A 24720-nucleotide genomic window follows, 5' to 3' on the forward strand; every position below is an offset into this window, starting at 1 on the left:
TTTTTTTTTTTTTTTTTTTTTGTGGCCTCTCCCGCTGCGGAGCACAGGCTCCGGACGTGCAGGCTCAGCAGCCACGGCTCACAGGCCCAGCCCCTCCGCGGCATGTGAGATCTTCCCGGACCGGGACAGGAACCCGTGTCCCCCGCATCGGCAGGTGGACTCTCAACCACTGCGCCACCAGGGAAGCCCCCTCCCTTCTCTTCTTGATGCACATAGTTTTACAACTTGGAGCAAGGTGTCTTCCTAAGTCAGACTCTGCTCCTCCCAGAGGACCAGGACATAGGAGTTCTATTTTCATTTCATATGCTTACATTTCAAAGAGATGGTTCCCAGGTTCTTGAGAGAGACAGCTCTAATTTCTAAAACCAGCAGGAAGATTTTGAAAAGATTTACATCTCAAAGGGACAGAGAATGGACTTACAAAGACAAGTTTCCTAAAGTAAATACTCTGAGAAAAGGGAGGTCAGGAGTCTGGAGTTAGGAAGAAACCTGTCTAAAGTTTAGTCATGCTGAGAGGATTATGAAGGCTGTCTTGGTCAAGCTGTGTCTACATGAGTATTTTTTCCTAAGAAAATAGCAGTGAGGATAGAGTGGAAAAGGGTATCTTTCAGGTCTTGAACTGATTAGCTTACAGGAAGAGTTACTGCAGGAAATGAGAATATTTAGCTGAGGATCACTGGAGCTAGCGCATAGTAGGTGTTCAATAAATCCTTGTTCAACAAATGACCGTGGATGCGAGTACTTCCAGCACTCACAGGGACAAGTCCCTGGTTCGGGAGCAAGCTGGACCACAGGAGGCAGCGGCCTGAGAAGCAGTAGCAGCCTCACTGATTGCTAGCTCTGGGATCCAGGTGGGGGCTACAAGGCATGGGCTGTGCTGAGGATGAAGGCAAGACAGCCAGCAGCCCAAACCTGCCTGGGTAACATCCCTGGGACACCAGTTTGGGTAAGCAGAGATTGAATGCTGGAACAGCTGTTTCAAAGGTTTATGGTAGAAATAACTGAAATCCAGTAACGAAGGCAAAGGGATTAGAGAATTTTTGTAAATCATCCCCATTAGTCCAAGCAATATGTGCCTCTTTTGGAAATGGTATAACTCTTACACCCCACAAGACCTACATTTCAGACCCTCTCCCTGAGAAACAGAATCCACATCTAAAGCCAACTAGGAAAAAAGAGGGTAAAGGAAATAAAGGCTAATATTTATTAAGTTCTTACTCTGTTCTAAGGACTCTTCATGTGAACGTTAAACCTTCACAACAACCCTAGGCTGTAAATTCTTTCACAATCCTCATTTCACAGATGAGGAAACTGAGGCAAACATAGATGAAGTGATTTGCCCAATGCCACATGTCAGTAGTAGGAGAGCTGGGATTTGGACTGAGGGAATCTAACTCTTGAGCCAGTACCCCTAACCACTGCTTTGTCATCAGTGTTCACGTAGTTAAAGGCTAGCCACCTAGAACAGAAGAAGCCTAGTTCTTCACTGATTGGCATGATCCTATGAAAAACCAAAGCTGTAAACTACAGGAGAGTAGTAGATTTCAGTTCAATAAATGAAGAACGATCCTAATGATTGGAACTGTCCATCGAATAACAGACATTTCAGGTACTTGACCTGCTGGTCCAGGAGCTCATAAGCAGAAGCTTGCACATATTTATGGAAGGGAAAGAATCTTCATGAAAGTTTTCAAGGGCCTGTGCCTAGATAAGTGTTTCCCAAAGTGGATTCCACGGAACACTAGTCCTACAAGATGTTTCACAAAACAAGGACTTGATGATCAGAAGACTTTGGGAAGGGCTATGTACTCTACCCTTCCCTCTCCCTGGGAGACTGACAAGCATATTGACATATTAAGATGCCCTGCAATAAAGAAACTCTTTTGGTATGTTAACCCAACATTTCTGAAATTATTTGACGTTGCAAAGTTTTTGTTTGTTTTTTTCCCAGCATGGTGCTCATTAAGAGCTTATAGGACAAAGCTTCTACAAAATAAATTTTAGAAAATGCTATGCTAGATGATTTCTAAGATTTCCTTCAAAACTAAGTTTCTGTGATGAGAGAAACAGTAAGAAAGCATTATTTACTAGTTACCATAAATGTGAGAGGACTTTTGATCAATTCTGCTTATATGATATACGATGGCATCTTATTCAGGGCTTCCCTGGTGGCGCAGGAGTTGAGAGTCCGCCTGTCAATGCAGGGGACACGGGTTCGTGCCCCGGTCCGGGAAGAACCCACATGCCGTGTAGCGGCTGGGCCCGTGAGCCATGGCCGCTGAGCCTGCGTGTCCGGAGCCTGTGCTCCGCAATGGGAGAGGCCGCAACAGTGAGAGGCCCACATACCACGCAAAATAAATTAATTAATTAATTAATAATAAAATAGTGCTTACAGGGCTTATATAGAACATATGTACAGATCAGCTTGTTCTGTCTTGGGTATTAACATTCATATTTTCTATTAAAGGCAGAACTGAACCGTTTCCAAGATACGAAGAGACTGCTTCAAGATTATTACAGGGGAATGGAATGTAAAATCCCAACAGATGACACTAAGAGATTTACTCGAGTCCCATTGGTCCAGCTGGATAGTAAAGATATTTTGGAGTTCCAGCTTAGGTAAGGCGGGCTATCACGTTGCACTGTAATCAGTCTCAACATAAAGCTTTGTGATTTTAAACTGAATACCACTAATAAAACCAGTCTTGTATCTGCTAATCCAAAATCCAAAGAAAGACTCTAAAAACTGAAAACTTCGACTCAAAACTATTGATATGCATTATGTATCCCACTTGTAGTGAATATCTACTCATTTTTGCTGCAGAGATATAGTGTGTTTTGTTACAGAGTGCTTCCAACAGACTGCTGGGGATATTATGGAATATATAGTATATACATATTCTGAATTCTGAAACACTTTTGACCACAAGGGTTTCTAGAAAGGGATCGTGACCCTCTACCACTTTTATGAAAGGTCCCAAGCTGCTCTGTGCGTATGTGTGCATTTGTGTGTGTGCATGGCATTATATAAATGACAATGGCAGGTGTTACGAGTCTTCTTTTACAGGTTAGGAAATTGAGAAACAGTAATGACTCAGTCATATGTGATTATGACTTTGTGAGACTGAAACTTAGTAGCAGTCTAACATCAGATTCCCACCGGTAAGAAAATAAACTTGGTGGGAAGGGTGGAAGAAAAATGACATTGTCAGGCAATTACTAGCTTTATGTAAGTAAATTAAAACAATTTGTTTGGAAAAGTCACCCCAACTCTCTTAAGCCTTGGTTTCCTTATCTGTAAAGTAGGGTTGTTGTGAAGATTACAGAAAATGAAATCCTCAAAACACGTAGCACCATGCCTGGGAGTCAGAAGACTTGAGACCTAGTCCCAGTGCCTCTCAATAAGTGATGACTATTATTGTCATCATGTTATTGCATAATATGACAACAAACCCTTCTTCCTCACATGCACTGTTTTAATCGTGAGTATCGCATGTTCTTACATTCCTCACTTTACCCTCCCTTAATCCAGAAAGGATTTGCAATGGCCTGTGCATGATAGGATTCCACAGTGATCGGAGGCCCATTTCTCTCTGGGCTTCTTCCATCTGGTCCCATCATGTCCTTGTCAGGACTGTTGCGGTCCGGGAGCCACACGCCTGGAGTCAAGTTCCCCGGTAAATGCGACCCGTGTCCCAACCAAGGACACCCGAGAATCACCAACACCAAGCAGAAAGATTAGCAAAGGATTTATACAAGTACAAGTATAGAAGCTTACACAAACTGTCCGGACAGGGTCCCACTCGGAGAGAAGTGAATGAGACCCCGACAAACAGCCGGGCGAGGCTTTTATACCCTTCACAGGGCGGGAAGTCCCCAAGGCGGGAGGGAGCTGTTTAACTTTGAATCAGCCAGTCAGGAACCCGGTTCTTCCCGCCCCAAGCAAGCAAGCAAGTTTCTTACAGAAGCCAAAATGTGCTGTTAGCCCTGAAGCTGTTCTTCCGTTTCTTTCGTCACATTCCCCCCTTTTTCTAGGAACTAATCAAATCCTTGATTCCTGGTCTTCCGTATTCAGGAGGTATGTTTCGTTTTGGGCTAAAGTTTGCCCAGTCAATCCATCTGTTAGTGTCCACGTCCTCTGTGGTGTAGTCTCTCTTTATTCTGCTATGATGAATCCAAGCCCAGACACTGTCGACTTTAACAGCAGTCAGGGTACTCAACACAATCAGATGCGGTCCAGTCCACCTAGTCTCCGATGTCTGGGGGTTATGCTTCTTTACCCAGACTAAGTCTCCAGGTGGCAATGTGGATCCCGGAAATTTTATTTTCAGTTTTTGTACAAAAGGTTTCAGTTTTTGTACAAAAGCTTTCCATGGCCGAGTTTCAGCAGGGCAGCGACAGCAACTTGTCCGACGCATGAGGGCCACCTGGAGGCCACTGTGTCCAGCCATCTAGAGAGAAAGGCTATCGGCCTTCACCAGGGCCCAAGCCTCTGAGTTAGTACTCCCCTTGCCACCCCGGCTCGCCCACATCAGGGTTGGGGAGTGCCAGAGCAGAAGGCGAGGCAAGAGCCCTTCCAATGTCCTGGAAGGCCCTCCCTTGTGTCTCAGCCCAGCCAATCTTGGTGGCCTCGGGGCCACTCCGGCCAACGCCCCCCAGGGCATCGTATAGAGGCTTGGCCAGCTCTGCAAATCTGGGTATCCAGAGCCGGCAATAGCCTGCCATTCCCAAAAATTCTCTCAATTCCCCTCCTTGTGGCAGGGGCTGGCAAGGCCAGGATGGCCCGAGTGCTCTGTCCTCCTTCTAGGATATACCCCAAATAGTCCACTTGTTCTTGACAAATCCGAGCCCCTTCAATTGAGAGTTTATAGCCCAAGTCCTGTAGTAACCTTACTAGGCCTTTTCTTCCTGTTAGACAATCCCGCACAGTTTTTCCAGCCACAAGTAAATCATCCACATATTGTAATAAGGTTACTTCGGGAAACTGGTTATGGAATTCGAAAACGAGTTTTTAACAGTTCATGTAACCCTGTAGATCCCAGATGCGTTCCCTCATGCAAGCATCGAATCAACATCAGGCCTAGGTTCTCAGGAATAAAAACTCGGTGATCCCCGTCCTGTACCCACAGGGGCAGTCAGGCATGACCAGGAAGGAGTGGATGACTGCCTGCTTGCCCAAGTCGACCTTCCTGTCCGTGGTCCAAAAACAGCGTTGAGTCCCAGTGGCCCCCTGTAATCTATATCTTTCCTTCCTTCTCGTTATCTAATATCCCCCCCTTTTTCTTTTGTATCCAGTCCAAATCCTTGGAATCAATAAAGAAACTTGGTTACAATAACCAGAATTATGAATGATTACGTTTAACATACCAAGTAATCTTAGTTAAATATTTTTCTTTAAGATACCTCAGGGGACCTCTAAAGTATCACAAAGTTAACTGGAAATCAAAAGAAACAATTAAAATTTGATATTTGGGAAGTTTGTCAAAAAGTTTTAAAACAGTTGGTCAAATAAGATCATAGGTCACTGTGAGACAATACTTATTCCTTAACCAAAGTTACAAAAGATCTCAAAAGCAAATACAGATCACTTAAATGCAAAGAAACTTACACAGTCTGTTGTCAAAAGCAGCATTTTAAGGATACTTTGGGGGAAGAAACCAAATCCGGTCTTGTTCTAGCCCATTCCTAATAAAATCCATTTACCCTACTAAATTCAGTCCAATCTTAGAAAATCCTGATCATGTATTACTGTTTTCAGTATTTTTTTATTCTCATTCATCCCACCTTCTTTTACTGAAAACATACATCTTACCTTCCTTAAAAGTTTTTTTTTTTTACATTGAGTTACTTTTCTTGTTGACAGATTTATAACAGATGGAATAAGGTTTTATTTGACCGTTAGTAAACCTAGGTACAACAGAAGTATTATACTCAACATTGATGACTCTAAAGACATGTCTATATTAAACCAACAAGTTTAAGCCACCTTCAATTCCAGATATCAGTTGAGTACTGAATAATTTTCAGATGACATGAACCCGAAATTCATTCTGGCCAGATTATTTTTTTACTTCTGAGTATTTATGTAAGTGTTTGATTTTTTTTTAAAAGCCAATTAAGTAGAGCTCTTTTATGAATTAATTTTTGGCAATACCATGCATCTACAACACACATTTAGATACGTATGAAAGTACAAACAGAGAGGTCTCATTGTTCCCATTCCAAAATTTCAGTCCTGAGTCAGGTACAACATAAAATCTATCAGTTACAAGGGGTTGGATTCAAATTGGGCTTCTGGCAGATGGAACAAGTCAAGGTCACCAATCTAGATGGCTAAATCCTTTTTACTAGTGATTATAGAAAAGACACTTGGGATTTTTATTTATCCTTGACAAGTCAAGTGTTAAGTTACTTTACCCTCTTTTTCTAAATTGCATTTGAAAAGATGGCAGAGATAAGGGTTTCTTAGAAGACCAGATAGGACATTTGTATCTCAAAGGTTTCCCCTTTGTTTAATACTTAGCTTAAGGGAGAAGGCCTCTTTTAAAATTCCTATCAGGCTAAAGTCCATTTCCCAAGAGCGGCCTGCCTCGCTGCCTTGATACTGATGTAGTTCCTGGTGCTGTGAGTTGGCCCCTTGGTTTACTTGTGCACAAGTCACACATTGCCAAGTGACTGAGAATACTTTTTCTTTTAATACTTGCCTTAACTGTCTCTTCTCAGTTTATAAGTTCTTCCCTTCAAAACCATCTAATTTTTGTAATTTCCTTCGTATATCTGGGGCCGACTGTGTCACAAAGGCCAAGTTAATTACCCACCTGCCTGTTTTTTTTTTTGTGCCTCAGGGTCTATGGGGGTCCATAGCCTGTAAGTCTCCATCAGCCTTTCCAAGAAGGCGGCTGGAGACTCTGTGGCTCCCTGGGTCACCTCTGTAACCTTGGACATATTAGTTGGCCTTCGTGCTGCCGCCCGAAGTCCTGTTAACAGAGCCTGGCGAAAACGGGCCAAAGCCCCTCGTCCCTCCTCCGTGTTAGGATTCCATTCCGGTCGGGTACTAGGGAGCACGGTTTCAATTAGGTTGGGGTTATCAGTGGGCCGTCCATCTGGACCAAGTACCTGTTTACGGGCCCCCCACATGAATTTTTTTTTTTCTTTCTTCCGTGGTAAACAAAACCTGTAACAATTGCTGACAATCATCCCAGGTCGGCTGATGAGTTACAAATATAGTTTCTAACAGTGATATTAACGCTTGTGGTTTCTCAGAAAATGGAGGATTTTGTAATTTCCAATTATATAAATCAGTCGTGGAGAAAGGGGCGTAAGTAAGAAAGAGCTGTGTCTCCCCTGGTCTAGGTGCTTGTTGCCGCAGAGGCAGAGCAGTGGGTCGCGGTTCAGTCAAGTGATCTCTAGACCCGGCATGCGGTCTCCAGGGCCGACCTGGGAGGATGTCGTCATCGGGGCCGGTATTCGCCTCGGGAGGGACATAGGGAGGGGGAGGAGCAGACGCCTCGGGAGGAGGGGTTTCTTCTTCTTCCTCTCCCTCCCCTACAAGAGGAGGGGGCGGGGGCTTGGAGCTTTTAACATTAGGTTTTTTCCCGTCCGCCATCTTGGCGGCACATATGTTATCTTTAGATCTTGCTTCCTTTCTGTTGGTAGCTCCCGGCGGGGGCAACCAGGGCTTCAGCCAGTCAGGTGGTGTCTCCACGAGACCCCGCCAACACTCAATATAAGGAATCTGATCATCATGTACCTTAAAGACAATATCTTCCACCGCAGCTATAACCGGAATAGAGAACGTACCTTCGGATGGCCATCCCACCTCAAATGTCGGCCATTGCAGTTCACAAAAGGTGGGGGGGGTTTCCGGGGATACAGAGGCCCCGAATTCCCTGTCGATCTGGCGGAAGTCTCTGAAGTGGTCCAGAACTAGGCTCAGGGGGGTCTGCATCCGGAACATACCTTGTCCCATTGTTAAATTTCTGTTGAGCTAAAGGTTTTAGCACAAGCACAAAGCCAAAGTGACCAAATGCAAGAGCACACACACGAGTGACAAAAGACAGAAGGAGAGAACAAGTTTTGACACAATCCCAGTTCAAAGTCGGAACAAAAGAATATCGAAACCGACTTTGAATTCCCAAGGAGGAATCGCGGCGTCCCGGGACTCCTCCTGACTCCAGGCTTAACGTCGCGTCCGACAGGCCCTAATGGAGTCTCCCAGTTTCTTGCCGGCGAGCCAAGGGTCGCGAACTTACCCGAGGAAGGAGCAGGCGGTGGCTTCGGAGGAGGGACCCTGTTTCAGGTCTTTAACCTCCACTTCGAGTAGTCCAAAGACAGGGAGGGACCCCGTTTCAGGTCTTTAACCCCCACTGTCCGATCCCGGACGAGCCCCCAAATGTTGCGGTCCGGGAGCCACACGCCTGGAGTCAAGTTCCCCGGTAAATGCGACCCGTGTCCCAACCAAGGACACCCGAGAATCACCAACACCAAGCAGAAAGATTAGCAAAGGATTTATACAAGTACAAGTATAGAAGCTTACACAAACTGTCCGGACAGGGTCCCACTCGGAGAGAAGTGAGTGAGACCCCGACTAACAGCCGGGCGAGGCTTTTATACCCTTCACAGGGCGGGAAGTCCCCAAGGCGGGAGGGAGCTGTTTAATTTTGAATCAGCCAATCAGGAACCCGGTTCTTCCCGCCCCAAGCAAGCAAGCAAGCAAGTTTCTTACAGAAACCAAAATGTGCTGTTAGACCTGAAGCTGTTCTTCCGTTTCTTTCGTCACAAGGACCACGAGTAAGCAAGAAAACACAAGAAGTCTGAACCCTCTTTTTGACACAGATACAGGAGAAATGTTTAACTCAGCAAGCTTCTGAAAGACACCTTTGTAATTAAGAACAATAAAAATTTCCCAAAGTGATATGAACCGTCAGAGTCATCAAAAGAGGCCAAGTTTCAATGTCTACAGTAGCAGGGCATTCTGTTCTTAGCACAAAATAGCAAGTCAGGCATAATGGGGAAGCTATTAATGTTGGTTAGTAGAATGAAACAGGCAAAAGAACAGCCAGTTCTTACTTTTTGCAAAACACTCTGCACCAGTCTCAACCTCAGATCACTGCTGTGAGTATCCCCTGGAACTCTCAGCCAATCAATGCATCAACCAGTCTCTTTAATATGTATAGGGAAACGAGCAGAGTGTTAAGCATGTTCACATAGCTTGTCTATTTTATTCCTCCAACAACCTAATAATAATAATAATAATGGTGTTAACTAATAACCAATAATGTGTAACAATATTATTATTATATTTGTATTTTTCCAGAAGGAAGGGAGCCTCAGAAAGTCGAGTGACATGCCCCAGTTCGTATCTACTGATACCTCTACTGATAGTGAGAGAGCTAGCTGACCAGAATTTTTCCCAGTAAATGAATTCTAAATCCAGATCCCTTTTCTAAATGATACGCCACCACTGCTGTCCTCCAAAGCAAGGTGTTAGGAACGCCTATTGCCCTGTATTAAACATGTAGAGATGATCACACTTTATCTTATTAGACACATGAATCTCACGTCTGAGTGACAGAGATTGAGCACTACTTGATTATTAAAACGTCAACTCTCCTTGTGGGTGGACATATACTGAGTTGTAGACCCTCAACACGTTGCCTTTATAAGACACGGTGCACTGTCAGAATTCCAAGCGCTATGAGAATCAAAGAGCCAACTTCAGAAAACCTTGTCTGATACTTCAAAACAAGGCCAAGCTAATTGCGTGCTGGAGTTCACAGCCAGCTTTCTGCATCACTGCTCTGGTCCCCAGCAACTTGAGCCTGCCAAGCCAAATGCTTGTTCCTCCTCCAATTTTAGCAAAGGCATCCTTGGAGCTCCTCTCTGCCCATTCCTTGCCCTAGCTGAAAGCTCTTCCTATGTTCTATCACCGAGGGGGATCCCAGCGCAATTAGCATTCTGCTCGGTGGATCATTCCCTGCAGTTAGCCTTTGAGATCCTGGGATCCTTCAGGGATAGAACATTCCCAGGGGCAGCTCTAAAATCTCTATATAGGGGCAGCAATATGGTCGAGAAAGGGGGAGAGAGAGCTTAACTCTGTGTTCCCACGGCACTTTACAAAACAGAGACAGCCTTCATCACCCATTCTCAAGGGTAGGGAGGGCTGCTGGAGCTCTCACACCTCCATGGGACACCCCCTTTGCAGACCTCACATCTGTCATATCCTGCTTTTTAACTGTCTACTTCCGGAAGCCAACTGCTAGTCATTTTAAAGAAGTGACGTCCAGTTCTATTGGTTTGCTTTTCATAACTGATTTATACCTTGTCAGAAGTTTATATCCCAGATAAATTTCAAAATTGCATATCTTCATAATTGCCATTGTTTAATCCCCCTCCTCATAATTACTGAGAATTAGACCTAAAAATTATATTTTAGCATTGCTTGTCTCTAGTTTCCTCTTGTTAGACTTGCTAGACCATAAAACAATTTTTTTCTTTTTTAACATCTTTATTGGAGTATAATTGCTTTACAATGGTGTGTTAGTTTCTGCTTTATATCAAAGTGAATCAGCTATACATATACATATATCCCCATATCTCCTCCCTCTTGCATCTCCCTCCCACCCTCCCTATCCCACCCCTCTAGGTGGTCACAAAGCACAGAGCTGATCTCCCTGTGCTATGCGGCTGCTTCCCATTAACTATTTTACATTTGGTAGTGTATATATGTCCATGCCACTCTCTCACTTTGTCACAGCTTACCCTTCCCCCTCCCCGTGTCCTCAAGTCCATTCTCTATGTCTGCATTCCTGTCTTTATTCCTGTCCTGCCCCTAGGCTCTTCAGAACAAGTTTTGTGTTTTTTATTTTTTTTTATATTCCATATATATGTGTTAGCATATGGTGTTTGTTTTTCTCTTTCTGACTTACCTCACTCTGTATGACAGACTCTAGGTCCATCCACCTCAGTAGAAATAATTCAATTTTGTTTCTTTTTATGGCTGAGTAATATTCTGTTGTATATATATGCCACATCTTCTTTATCCATTCATCTGTTGATGGACACTTAGGTTGCTTCCATGTCCTGGTTATTGTACATAGAGCTGCAATGAACATTGTGGTACATGACTCCTTTTGAATTATGGTTTTCTCAGGGTATATGCCCAGTAGTGGGATTGCTGGGTCATATGGTAGTTCTATTTTTAGTTTTTTAAGGAATCTCCATACTGTTCTCCATAGTGGCTGTAACAATTTACATTCCCACAAACAGTGCAAGAGGGTTCCCTTTTCTCCACACCTTCTCCAGCATTTACTGTTTACAGATTTTTTGATGATGGCCATTCTGACCGGTGTGAGGTGATACCTCACTGTAGTTTTGATTTGCATTCCTCTAATGATTAGTCATGAGCATCCTTTCATGTGTTTGTTGGCAATCTGTATCTCCTCTTTGGAGAAATGTCTATTTAGGTCTTCTGCCCATTTTTGGATTGGGTTGTTTGAGTTTTTGATATTGAGCTGCATGAGCTGCTTATAAATTTTGGATATTAATCCTTTGTCAGTTGCTTCATTTGCAAATGTTTTCTCCCATTCTGAGGGTTGTCTTTTTGTCTTGTTTATGTTTTTCTTTGCTTTGCAAAAAGTTTTAAGTTTCATTAGGTCCCATTTGTTTATTTTTGTTTTTATTTCCATTTCTCTAGGAGGTGTAGACCATAATACAGCCTTTCATAGTCCTTTCTCCATCTAAAGAGTTCTTCCAAGAAAACTTTGAAAATTGAGATTAAAGCAGGACAATGAAATTCACCAAGTAACATGGACACAAAAATAGGATTCTGTTAAATAAAATCTTTACATTTCTTTTTTGTTGGTTTTCCCAAGAATTCCCCTAGTTCATCAAAGACCCAGCTCTCCAGAGTCAGCTTTATCCAAACCAAAAACAAAAGCCATACTGAAGGGCAAGATCGATTACTCACTGGAAAACGTAGAGTTAAACTTTGAGGCCGATGAGAAGATGGTGATTGACACGTGGCAGCAGTCTTCTTTAGCAATATCTCACATGGTAAGCAGTGCTGGTTACTATGTTTCCTTTCAGTAATACCCATTCATTAACTTCCAAAGTTGGTAATATGCTATGAACAGAAAATTTATACAATGTTCACAGTATAAATCTATACCTCCCAGAAGTTTTTTCTTTTTTTCTGAAAGAAATAAGAAGTGAAACAGTTCAATCAGCAAATATATGAGGTCAAGAAAGGAGTGAACCAACATTTAGATTATTTTCTATGCTGGCCCAGGGTTCCAAGTGCAGGGCTCTACAGGGCCAAGCAGGAAATGTCAATGAGATGGGTTAAGTATAAGGCAATAGGGTGGAGTGGGACTGTGGCCAAGTGGAAGTAGCAACCCCATCTAGAGAGGCTCCTAGCCAACCTTGCCATTTAAGAATGGGGTCCAGTAGGGCCAGATTTTCCAGTTTTAAAGTCAGAAATTCATCCTCTATTTTCTTTAAATCTTCAGAACTAGTTCCTACCTTGATTCACAACCAGTTGGTTGTCTGTTTCCTGAAGCCTGAGCCTTCTCTGATTGCATGCTCTTCTAATCCTTGTAGCATTTACTGTCTCTCCCACTTTTGACTCTTAGTATCTAGGTTATTGTTTGTGATTTTTACTTTATTAATGTTTTCCTGAATACTTAACTAGGTTCTAAAACTTTCTGTATCCACTACACCTGGCACAATGCCCACATCTAACACAATACTGAGTCCTCAGTACATTCTTGAGATGCTGCTGCCGCTATGCTGGTGACACTGATGTTCATATAAATGATGATGGTCATGACAAGGAGGATCACCGCAAAGACTACAACTACCAAGCACCAGAGAGTGGGAAACCGGATCTAGAAGTTCAAAAAAATGTAGATGAATTATTATCCTTACTGTTAATTGAACATAAAGACAACTTACAAGTCTTATGAATCCCGTTAAAATTACCTGGGGAAATGAGATTTTAAATTTTAGATTATTAGAAAGAGAGTATCATACAGCACAAAGAGCACTGGCTACACTTCTTAAGCTGTGTGATTTTAGGAAAATCACTTAACCTCTCTGAGTCTTTGATTCTTTATCTGTAACATGGGAGACATTTTACCTTATCTTTCCTTTCTTGAATGGTTGAAAAGATCGAGTGAAATAATGTATATGAAAGTTTTTTAGAAATTAAATATAATAGATTATTATATTAAGAAATTTATTCAAAACTGTACCACTTTGCTTGTGAACCTTTGAAAACCACATAGAAAGCATAGGAGGAAGGATTGTTTAGTAATTAATATTCCTAATAATTACATTTGAATCCTGCTTTTATATTTCTAATAGACTTTTATGACTTTGATATTACATGTCTTTAAGTGAACTTTGAGTTTCACATGAGACAGGCCTGATTCAGTAAACTGCTACAGGGAGAACAGGACCAGCTGAGATGAGGGCAATTGGAATGAGAGCACTTTAACACAGGCTTTTCGCTACACAGCAGTTTTACCAAGAGCTATTCATTTAGTATGTTATGTTCATTTTTAGTAAAACTTTCTTGTAATTAGCAGGTGTGCAATGATTTCAAAGAAATAAGTCATGTTTAACACTCACAGCGTCAAAACATTATTTCTAGAGTTTCTTCAGCCTTACAAGCTAGATTGCTGGATGTACTGTGAATAACGTTAATTTTTGAAAGAGACCCAGAGGTGTTTGAGGGAAGTGGACCAGAAAAATGTGGATGATGATAATTATCATCACAAGGTTGTTTACAGAGGAGAAAAATCCAATTTTAAAGGAAATTGCTCACTCACCGTGGTTTGCAAGAACACATTCAGAAATGAATTGCTTGCAATTTAGGGGAGAATGTTAACAAGTCTGCTTTCAGCTTTACCAAGAATTTGAAAGTACAGTATATATCATGAAATCCATTTTTATCAAAAGAACATCTGATTTAAAAAACGCATACACACCCACAAAAAAAACTGCCTAGCTCTCTGAAACATTTCTGCATCCCTCCAAGGTTCTGCTAATACTGAAGAAGCTGTGGGTGTATTCTGTAGCATATGATTATTTTAAAAGAAATTCCATCAATCAATAAGCATTTCCTGGGCATCTTCTAGGAGCATAGCACAGATGCTAAAAGCTATGGAGAAAACCAAGAAGCAGGGCTGGCTCAGCCCTCCGGAGCGGTCATTTCATTTGGCGATTGGGGACAAGATTTAACACTTGTAAAACAGTTGGGGAGAGTGATATGCTGCGCCATGGGTATGAGGCGTGGGGGGAATCTGGAGAGGACAGGAATTGGCTGGTCTATCGCCCCCGCAGGACTGAGAGCTTCTTTGAGAGAAGAGATTAGATTGTGCCTTCTTCGTCTTTCTGGTCACCTCTATCCAACTTCCTGTTTCTCCTCTGGGCCCCTCACCCAATTCTCCCCAGAAATAACATCAGGCTTGGACACAGTAAGCACTGTAATAAATAAATAAACTCCCATGGACCTCCATTTCCTCACCAGTTGCCTTATTGAGATTTTTAAGTTTTCAACCGTCTGTTGCTACTGCCCCCATGGTGTGTGCGGGTTTTCTTTCTTCATTTTGGGAGTCTCGTCTCAGCTCTCATTTCTCAGATTTACAGCCATAAACGCCCTTCACCTCACCAGGGGCAGATGAACTTATTTTAGCAGGTCCAGTCTTTCTCTTTTTTATTTTTTTAATTTTTATTTTGTATTAGAGCATGGTTCAGTAACAATGTTGTGTTAGTTTCAGATGTACAGCAAAGTGATTCAGTTATACATATACATGCATTTATTCTTTTTCAAATTCAATCCCACTCCTGGCCATATATCCGGAGAAAAACATGGTTCAAAAGGTCCAGTCTTGGGGCTTCCCTGGTGGCGCAGTGGTTGAGAGTCCGCCTGCTGATGCAGGGGACGCGGGTTCGTGCCCCGGTCCGGGAAGATCCCACATGCCGCGGAGCGGCTGGGCCCGTGAGCCATGGCCGCTGAGCCTGCGCGTCAAAAAAGGTCCAGTCTTTCTAACTGCAGGCACAGCCCCAGGTGTACAAGCCCCAAGACAAGGTTTTCCTGCTGCCTGCGGAGCAGAGCCAGCCTCATAGGCAAGATGGAGGGATCCCAGTAGCACTTCGCACACCTCCCTCTGTGCCCTTCATCAGCTACTGTATTGTGACCACACAACTAATCTCTCATACCAGGAAATCTATGAGAGTGAAAGGAGGGTGCTGATATGAAGAGAAGCTGAAATTTCCCCCAAGTAGAGGATGTTAAGAAGCAGCGATGCAGTTAGCCTGTGGGACAGGTCATCCTCATGAACACTGCACCTTGCTGGGGTGACGTCTAGTGTTAGAATAGAATGGAAGCCCAGGATTCAAGTGTCCATGAGCCCAATTAATACAGGGCATGTGCTCCCAAAACTTGGTTGGAAGACATGAAAAATTCTCACCAATTTTATGTATGAAGCACAGACACACATAAAATACATAAGCAGATACCCTTCTGCAGTATTAAAATTTCAGGAAGGGGAATGTGGTTCGGAGAAACTGACTTAAAAACAATCAATAATGAAAAAAAAACCCTGAGAAACAATGATATAAAGGAATGCCCCAGGTTGAAGGCCAAGAAATAACAGGCATTTGGAAGAATAGTGGGTGTTAAATCCATAGGGTCTGAGATTAAAAAGAAAGAAATGTTTGTGTAACTAAAGATGAATGGCAGGCAGGGCTTGAGAAAGTGAGTGGCCTCCACACAGGTGGCCTCAGGGAAGCTACATCTTGGGACAGGGACAGGTTTCCATTTAAGTAGAATCTTTTAAATCTTCTGTAAAGATTGAGTACGTGGCCTGTTTGCTGTAGAATGAGGTTTCAATGGAATTTGGTGACGGCTAAATCCAAATAGCTATCGTCTTTCATAAAGGTTGTATTAACTGACATGTTGCTCTTATACAACCAGGTGGCTGCTGAAATTTATCAGAGACTCATGGAAGAAGAAAAAGAAAACCAGACAGCAGATGCAAAAGAAAAACCTCCTCAGGTAGCTGCAAATAAAAAAGTGAAAAAGGAGCCGCCCAAGAAAAAAAAAGAGGACAAAAAAGGAAAAGGTATTCAAGGCTTTAGCGTCCAGAACCCTGGATGCTTAACCTCTCCCTGGTGGAGACCAAGCACTTAACCAGGCACATGAGCCTCTGAGCTACTAGAATGCTGTTCATTAGGTTTTACTTGGAGATCCAGTCTCCTGTGAGCCGGAGTGTTAGCTGGCAAACATTCTCCACGCCAGCATTTATCCGAATAGCCAAGTGTATCCAGGGTGAAATAAATCTCAAAGACAGTTTTGAACATGTGAAAAGAACTCCAAGATGACGCTATGTAATCTGAAAAGTGTGTGCAAGGGGGCTGACACTGGCTGCCTTAATCAAGGAAGGGTTAAAAGCTAATTCTGAGTATGTAAGTTTCAGGTTTAATTCAGGTTTCAGGTTTCATTCAAGCAAGTCCTTCTCTCCTGGAGGCCTCCTACCCAAAACTCAGCCTCAGAGGCAGGATGGAATGAAAAGGGGAAAGGGTGGGCTCTACCACAAACATTACCCTCCCCTCTGAATGTTTCCACCTGTACGTTTTCCCAGTGACTTGAGGCAAGAGAGGAAGAGAGGGAAGCACATGAGCAAAAGTCCTTCCACTGATCAGTTGCTCCTGATGTGTTTGTTAGGCCCCTGCCATGCAGAACATGATGAAGATGGGTACTAAGGACACAGTGATAAACTTAAAAAAACAGAAACGTGGTCCCTGCCCTGATAGGACTGTAGTCTAATGGCAGAGACAGACATGTGACCGATCATTGTTCTTTGTGTGGGAGGTAGAGGTCCCTGGAGAGCGCAGTTATCTCACTCCATCTGAGGGGTAGAAAATGCTTTCCAGATGGAGTCCATCCAAGCAGCTAGAGTAGGAGTTAAGAGAAGCCCTCAGGATGGGGGTTGGGGGAGGTGGTGACCCCTGAAGCCAAGGAAAGGGTAGCCCCACAGTAAAGAACAGGCGACCTTGGTCCATTTCAGATGGGGGACATAAAGGAAATAAGCAGCATTTGAAGGAAATGCTTCCATTTACTTTAATGGAATAATTGGTTGGGTCCAATCTCTTCTTAATTTTACAGATGTTAAAACAGAAACCCAGAGAGATTAAGGGCTCTTTCATCTGTAATTTATACTTACCGTTCACTATTGAAATTAACACATCTTATTATAATTTCTTTGTTTACGTTTGTCTTCTTCCCAAAATTTGAACCCCTTGAGATCAGACCTTCAAGAAAGATTTATTGAACTAAGTAGAATAGTACAAGCTGGGCCTGCAGCTAGAATCTCACTGCCATTTCTTATGGGCAAATTCTCAAACACTGACAAATTTTTTGCTGCGCGTGGGCTTTTCTCTAGTTGTGGTGAGCAGGGGCTTCTCTTGTTGCGGAGCACGGGCTCTAGGCACGCAGGCTTCGGTAGTTGTGGCTCACGGGCTCTAGAGCGCAGGCTCAGTAGTTTTGGCGCACGGGCTTAGCTGCTCCACGGCATCTTCCCAGAGCAGGGCTCGAACTCGTGTCCCCTGCATTAGCAGGTGGATTCTTAACCACTGCACCACCAGGGAAGCCCAAATACTGACGAATTCTTATTTTCTAATTCTCGTGTGTAATCATTAAAGTACTTGTATTTAAGCACTAGTTAAAAGACAATGGAGATTACGAATCCTTGACCATCAGCTACATTTCCACCGATCTGCCTGAGGTTATTCTCTGATCTTCTCTTGATGAGGACCTGGGAAACACTTGGCCAATACAAGTATCCCTTGGGAAGTGGTATTTCTCCAGGTGGCCAAGCTATGTTGGGGTTTGCTCATTTCTGTCCCCAAACACTAAATTGCATCCTCTTTGGTGTCTGTGACCCTGTCTGCACGAGCCACACACCTCATTTTTCCATGATGCTAGACGAATGGGGTATTATTATATGTGTCCAGCCAGACACCACATTGAGAATTCTCAAGGAAAGATTATCAATATCTCATCACTCACACTGTCTGGACCGGGGTCTCTCCTTTCCAAATCACCAGACATGTATCACCCTACACACTTTACTTTGTACTCATTTTATCCAAGTCCCTTCATGTACACTTGCATGTTGGCAGGTAACTCAGCACGTTTCATTGCCCTTTCAGGTAAATCCCCACCTATGGCAGAAACCACTCCTGTAATAGTAACAGCAGAGGAGGCTGAAGAAATGGAAATAAAAAACAAACTGAGGCTCAGAATAAAGGAAGAGCATCTTGCTGCCCTGCAATTTGAAGGTAGCAATTGGAAAGAACTAAGATGATACTTTTAAGTAGAAAACAGACCAGTAGGCAAACAGCCCCTGGCTGGCTTTTGTCTATGAGGACACAAAGCAAACTAACTGAAAGGTATAACATTCAGTTGGCTGTTTTCATGTGACCATATGAAGACTAGATCTGACTGTCGTATGATTGTCTGCTGGAATCTCAAAAAGGGAATTTGAGAAGAGGTTAGGAGAGCACCAGCAGTAATTAAAATCTCAAAGAAAAGAAACAAAAGCAGTATTTTAGACTTGGTATGATTTTACAGGCTGAAATAAAGCTTGGGGCTACCTAAAGAGGTCCTTCTATATTACAATAAGAATAATTTAGGCCTCTCATTAGGAAAGTAAACCCTGACTAAAGGCTAACGGGTCCTGAAAGTGAGTTCTTGGGAGCAGGGGCCACAGAAGAGCCAGTCATAGATCGGTAATGTTCAAGGGCCTCCTTCTCTAAAGAGAGCAACAATTTTACAAGACATAGTCTCCTTCTGGCTCTTCTAGTTGTCATATAATAAATTCAAAATGGAATTTGAAAAGATCAAGAAATTGAGCCAATGTATCCTGATTGGAAAGAAACCATGGTCAATAAACTAGATGTCAAAACCATAAAAGTGCAGCATTGGGTAAGCTGGGACCCATTAACTACTCAAACAATTAACTACTAAAGATGCTTTCCATCCCTTGCTTCTCTCCTTCTCTCCCTCTCTCCATCCTCCTACCACCTGCTTTCATAATTCCAAGAGTAAAATCTGAAGGATGTTGAACACAGGAAGTCAGGACACATGCTTGTCCCGTTGCCTGTCCCCACATCTGCGTTCAGTATGCTTCATCCTTCAGTTCATTCCATACATGGTCCCTAGTGTAGCTAAATTCACTCATTTCTATAGTAAATGTTCACTGAGTTTCTACTATGTGCCAGGTCCTGTAGTAGTTGAAAGAAATATACACATATATATATATATATATACAAACACAAAACAACAAACAAAAATAAAATCCAATCTAGAGGAAGAGAAATGCAAACAATCACTTATAATATGTTGTGATATTGGAATAGGCAGACAGGACAAAGGAAGCATGGCAGGAGTCAAGAAAGACTTCCGAGCAGATAAATTCATGCTTGAGAAGAACTGGAAAAATGTGGGAAATGTGCGCAGGGGACAGCGGGGGCTGGAGAGGAGCTAGGTGACTAGTGGGGAGTAGCTGTGGAGTCTGAGGCACATTCTGGGAAGGAGTGATCAGGGAGGTGGAGGGTCGCATAGGCCCTGCCGAGAAAGTTACATTTCCCTTATGGCGACTGGGAGCTAGTGAAGAATTCTGAGCAGAAAGCACCTGTGAGCACGTGCGCAGGTGAGCTGGGTTACTCTGGGGCGGGTGGAAGTGGATTTGGATTTGAGGTGGGGAAAGGAACTTGGAGAAAGCAGGATGAAGGCGGTTGCTCTATTTGAGGCGAGACATAAAGCAGTGCCCAATCGTGGTGATAGAAAAAGCAAGGAAGAAAGATTGGACAGATATTTTAGAGGAAAATCCACAGACCTCATTGTGTGCCCAGAGCATCAATGGGCGCTGGGACCATGGGCTTCACCCTCCTGTCACCTGTGCTGAGAAGGTTGATGGCGTCGCCTTCCCAAGGTTCTAAGACAGGAGATCCAGAGACTTAGTACCCTCCCCCTTTTTGAAATTCAGAAATTATCTATTTGTGTTTTCCCATTCCAATTTATCAAAGGGTATATTGCAATAAAGTGCAATTACGTGTAAAGCTGAATTATAGTTTGGGTTTAAATAAACTGTCAAACGACTCTAACCACGCATTGCTTTGTTTCTGAGATGGATAGGGTATAGTTATCCATACTGGTATATCAAGTGTATGCCTAAAGTTTCACAGACTAAAGCATACTTGGTTTAAAATTGAATTTGGCTAATCAGAAAATGCATGACATATAAAACATGTAAAAATGTTTGTTTCTCTTTTTAAATAGAGATAGCTACACAGTTCAGACTTGAATTGATCAAGGTAAAAGCACTGGCTTTCCTGGAAGAGTTAGTAACAAAGGCAGTTGATGTATATAAACTCATGGAAAAGTGGCTCGGTGAGAGGTACTTGAATGAAATGGCCAGGTAAAGTACTGTGTGACTTTCTAAAATATTTTAAAATATTTACTTTGTTAATTCCTGAAGACCAAAATTGACAAAGATTTTTAAGGTGTTTACAAACTTGAATTACATTTACAAATAGAAATTTTGACGCTTTAGGAAATCACATATGCATTTGTGTTGCCTCTTTTTAACAATAGTAAGTCATGTATCGAAGGGCGCTATTGCACATTATTTATGAATTTGGTTTTCACACTGCTCAGTGAGGACCTTAGTTTACAAGGTAAAACTATAAGCAATTTAAAAATATTTTTTAGAAGCAGTATAATGTTTCATATCTTTCTAATGCCAGACTTATTAGTCAGGGCCAATGAATGGGAGATGAAATCATTCACAGGAATGTTTTACCCATTAGGCTGATTCCCTTGTGACAGCCAGTTCTGCTTTTCTATTGGGTTCCAAAGGTTTTCCAGATCCTCATTACTAGTGAGGGACAGCAAGTCTCATCCTCTTAATTCTCCCCTGAAAGGCATAAAGAGGCAGCTCAGCAGGGCAGAAACAGCCCTCAAGGGAGAGTCAGGAAACCTGATGGTCCAGGAGATGGAGAATCTCTCCTTGTCCACATATTACAGCATGCCTAACCACTTAGGGCCCCATAGGCCTTATCTGTAAAAGAAAGCACTCCAACCAGGCTATTTTAAAGGTTTCTACTAGATCTAGATTCTGTGATACACTACAGTTTGCAATAAACATTTACTGAAAATTTGGAAGTTGTGGCATACATAGTATACAAATGGCAAGTATTCTCAGAAGCAACATCAGCCAGCTAGAAGACGGTTGTTAGGGTTTGTTTTCTCCAGTCCTTGTCTCAAAATGAAAGTTCTGTTGTAAAATCCTCAGCCTAGTTGTTTGTATCTGTTGCTCTATAGTAAAACACACACACACACACCCCTCGGCCTGGTAACCTCACTGCAGTAGTGCTTAAAATAATTTGTCAGGTACTCATCAGCATTGTGCAGCAGTGATGTTCAGTTCTGTTCTCTGCCTGCTGCCTACAAATGAAAGCATATCTTCTTCATTCTTAGGGTTCACAGCGCCCATCCTTGTGGCCACATCAAGAGGCACGTGGCCAAGTTTCTTTTTTTTATCAGATGAACTCATATTTCTCAGATTTATTTTGTGCGTGTGTGTGAGGTCAGATATATATATCTGACCTCTGAATATGGCCACAAGAAATTAAAACCTAGGACTGTCAAGCTATGCTTTCTCTTTTGGTTCTTGCAAAAATTCTCCAGTGATAAGAAGAAAAAGAAATAGTGCGACCTAGCAGATCCCTTTGAACTTCAAATCCCACTTTCCATTTTCATGGGATTTCCCTAGCCATCCGCCCCCACTGCCCGCCCTTTCTGAGAAGGTTACTCTTGGTAACCTTCCACTAGATGGCACACTTATTTTGCTGTGCTGGTTCTGGCTGGGTGTCTACAATTGGAGTCCCTCCTCATGCAGGGCTACAAGCTCTGTAGCTATCCAGTGCCCTTTTCCTTTGCTTACAGCGCATAAACACCATCAAACAAAAAGTACCTGAATAATACAGACTATATGGACACTCACAAATACACTATGCTGGAATTTAATTCCAGACTGTCTTTTGAAAGAAAGTGACTCATATATATTTTTTAAATTTTCAGTATACAAATATTTGGTGTTCCAGAGTTATAAAAAAGCAGATTAAATATGCATTTTTCTGCCATGTTCAATCTTTATTGCAAGACATAAATAAGATTTTTTCTGTAATACAGTGATATTGTACTTATGTATTAAATTTCTCTGGCCTTTAAAGTGACCTTTAATTAAGGCCATAACTATAATCCCCAGTACAGCCTAAATCTATGCCCTATGTGGTTTCACATGAATAACCATAAGGTATGGAGTTGTGAGTTTTGGGCTCCATTGCAAAGATGAGGAAATCAGAGAGCTTGAGTCACTTCCCAAGGACCCGTGGCTGGAGAGGGGTCTGCAATGAGAGCTCAGCTTCCAGGGCTCTTCCCACTGCACCACAAGGCTCCAAACTACTGCTGCTTATACCACATGATTTAGCTGGGAATTGTTATTCTCTGTGAAGATAGCAAAGCAATTTCAATGGGTTATCTCCTCAGAGTCCACTCTGTCAAATGTGTCTTCGATAACATCAAACTCCTTGTTATAAACTTAGAGAAAAGCCACTTTTCTAGACATCCATTATCAAATTTGATTCACTTTACATACAATTTGTCCCGATTCCAAATAAATGTGTTATTCTAACAGTCATATTTTACAGGCTTTCCTGTCATATAACCTTATTCTGGTTCATACTTAAAATGAATATATCTATTGACATAATCGTTTATATAGTAAAATATGTTCTAATACTAATAAAACCATTTTAGTGGAGTCTCTTTTTGCTCAGCTTTGTATAAAATGTGTAACTCTTAGCCCTGAATGAGCATGTATTTTATTTCTAATCTACATTTATTTATTTATACCCTGCTTTTTTACAAACTGCTTTGAGGAGAAATTAGAATTTTTTAATCATGCGGATTGAATTTTCTAGCTTAAACAAATTTTCTAAATTTTCTAATGTGTTAACTCTGTATGTATATCTAATAAGAAAACACTATTAATCTGATAGTATTTTTAATGGGGATAACCCTATTCATTTTTCCACTTTCAGTGTGGAAAAATTAACTGAGGTAGCTCGCTATCACATTGAAACATCAACCAAAATTCAGAATGCACTTTACTTAGACCAAGACGACTTCTGCATTAACGGCGATACAAAAGTCTTTCCAGACCTGTCTCCTCCGATACGCCCTCCACCTGTAGAAAGGGAAGAAAATGGCACCCTGACCATCGAACAGCTTGGCAGTCTTCGGGATCAGTTCTTAGAGATAGCACCCAAAGGTAGGAAAAGTAATTATTATGAAAAGAGCACAAAATAAAGTTAAGATTAACCAGGATGGCCATCACCTGTCCACAAGTAAAACAGCCCTCTGAGATTGCGTGGCACTAAAACAAGCCCTTGTTTCATTCTAATTTATCTCATATTTGCTTCATACAACATAGATCTGAATTAAACAGAGCAAGACAGTGGTTAATACATTGGCAGTGTGGTGATCCTCATCCCTGGTAATTCTCTTCTCCTGCCCTCCCTGCCCCTGGCTGGCAGGTGGGTAAATTTGAGTATTACTCCATCTGGCAGTTGAGAGACTGTCTTTATGCATACTTCTAGTTTAAGTTTTGTACTGGGATTCTGAGTTTGTGTTTCTGTCTCCCCCACTAGTCTGGGAAGGGAGACCAGGGAGTAGAGAATTTCCATTTTATGTTTGCCTTTCCCCTCAATGTTTCATAGACCAAGAGCAGAACCTTTGTCAACACATATTTACTTGACTGATTCATTAATCTGTTCACATGTAAGTGTACATCATGTTATTTTCTGCACACAAATTCTTGATTTCCTTCACATTTTATTATTAGGGCTCTGTAGCATCTACACAGGCTTTTTTTTTTTAAATTTGGGATCTTTCTACTTATAGATATTCATCAAAGAATTCCATCAGTTGATAGCACAAGTAATTCTGACAGAACATGTAGGATTATCATCTCCACTTTATAGGTCAGGATACTGAGTCACAAGCAGTTGAGAACTTGCCTATGGTCACATATCAATCAGGGCTCTTCAGGTTCAAAGGTTTTGCCCCTTCTCACTAAACTAAGTTGCCTCTCATAAAGAGGTTTATCTTCTAACATCTCCTACTTACTGGAAAATCATTACTTTTCCCTAGAGAATAGTCAACTGACATTTGTCTAGTACTAACACAACTTCACTTTCATAATGGTTATGCTTCACTTATTTTTTTAAATTTCAGTATTCCCAGAAAACCACATTAGATCTCATTAGTCAAAGGAGTCTTACTTTAAGTCTGAAGATGTCCTTGCTAAGCCCAGTGGGTGAAACAGGTGTAACCATTTCCCTGTGTAGACCCCTACCCTAGCAAGTGTCACCTCATCTAATCAGCTTGAGTGGGTCTACACCTCCAAGATATAAAGGCACACACTACATCAGTGGATGAACACCAACTCAGGTTGGCAGCATTTAGGCAGGAAGCAGCTGGTCAAAAAAATATGGCCATCAGCTGGTACAGGAAAAAATCTCAGTTGTATAAAGCCAGCTCATGAAATCCCTTCAGTCTTTCAGTCAGGTAGATTCCATCCTCTT

General features: G+C 42.1%; 1 protein-coding gene across 1 annotated transcript in view; it reads left to right on the forward strand.

The window, feature by feature from the left end:
• Nucleotides 1-2449: 2449 nt before the first annotated feature.
• Nucleotides 2450-24720, forward strand: part of LOC103069200 (sperm flagellar protein 2-like) — a gene marked incomplete at its 5' end in the record, with an annotated part of 72570 nt that continues 50299 nt past the window's right edge. Inside the window, 6 exons of the mRNA XM_007461849.1 lie at nt 2450-2619; nt 11874-12054; nt 15983-16130; nt 18220-18348; nt 20351-20489; nt 23176-23405. Coding sequence (XP_007461911.1) covers nt 2450-2619; nt 11874-12054; nt 15983-16130; nt 18220-18348; nt 20351-20489; nt 23176-23405 — 997 coding nt within the window. The remainder of the gene's footprint in view (nt 2620-11873; nt 12055-15982; nt 16131-18219; nt 18349-20350; nt 20490-23175; nt 23406-24720) is intronic.

The sequence above is a fragment of the Lipotes vexillifer genome, unplaced genomic scaffold (genome assembly GCF_000442215.2).
Source record: "Lipotes vexillifer unplaced genomic scaffold, Lipotes_vexillifer_v1.1 scaffold715, whole genome shotgun sequence".
Taxonomy (NCBI): domain Eukaryota; kingdom Metazoa; phylum Chordata; class Mammalia; order Artiodactyla; family Lipotidae; genus Lipotes; species Lipotes vexillifer.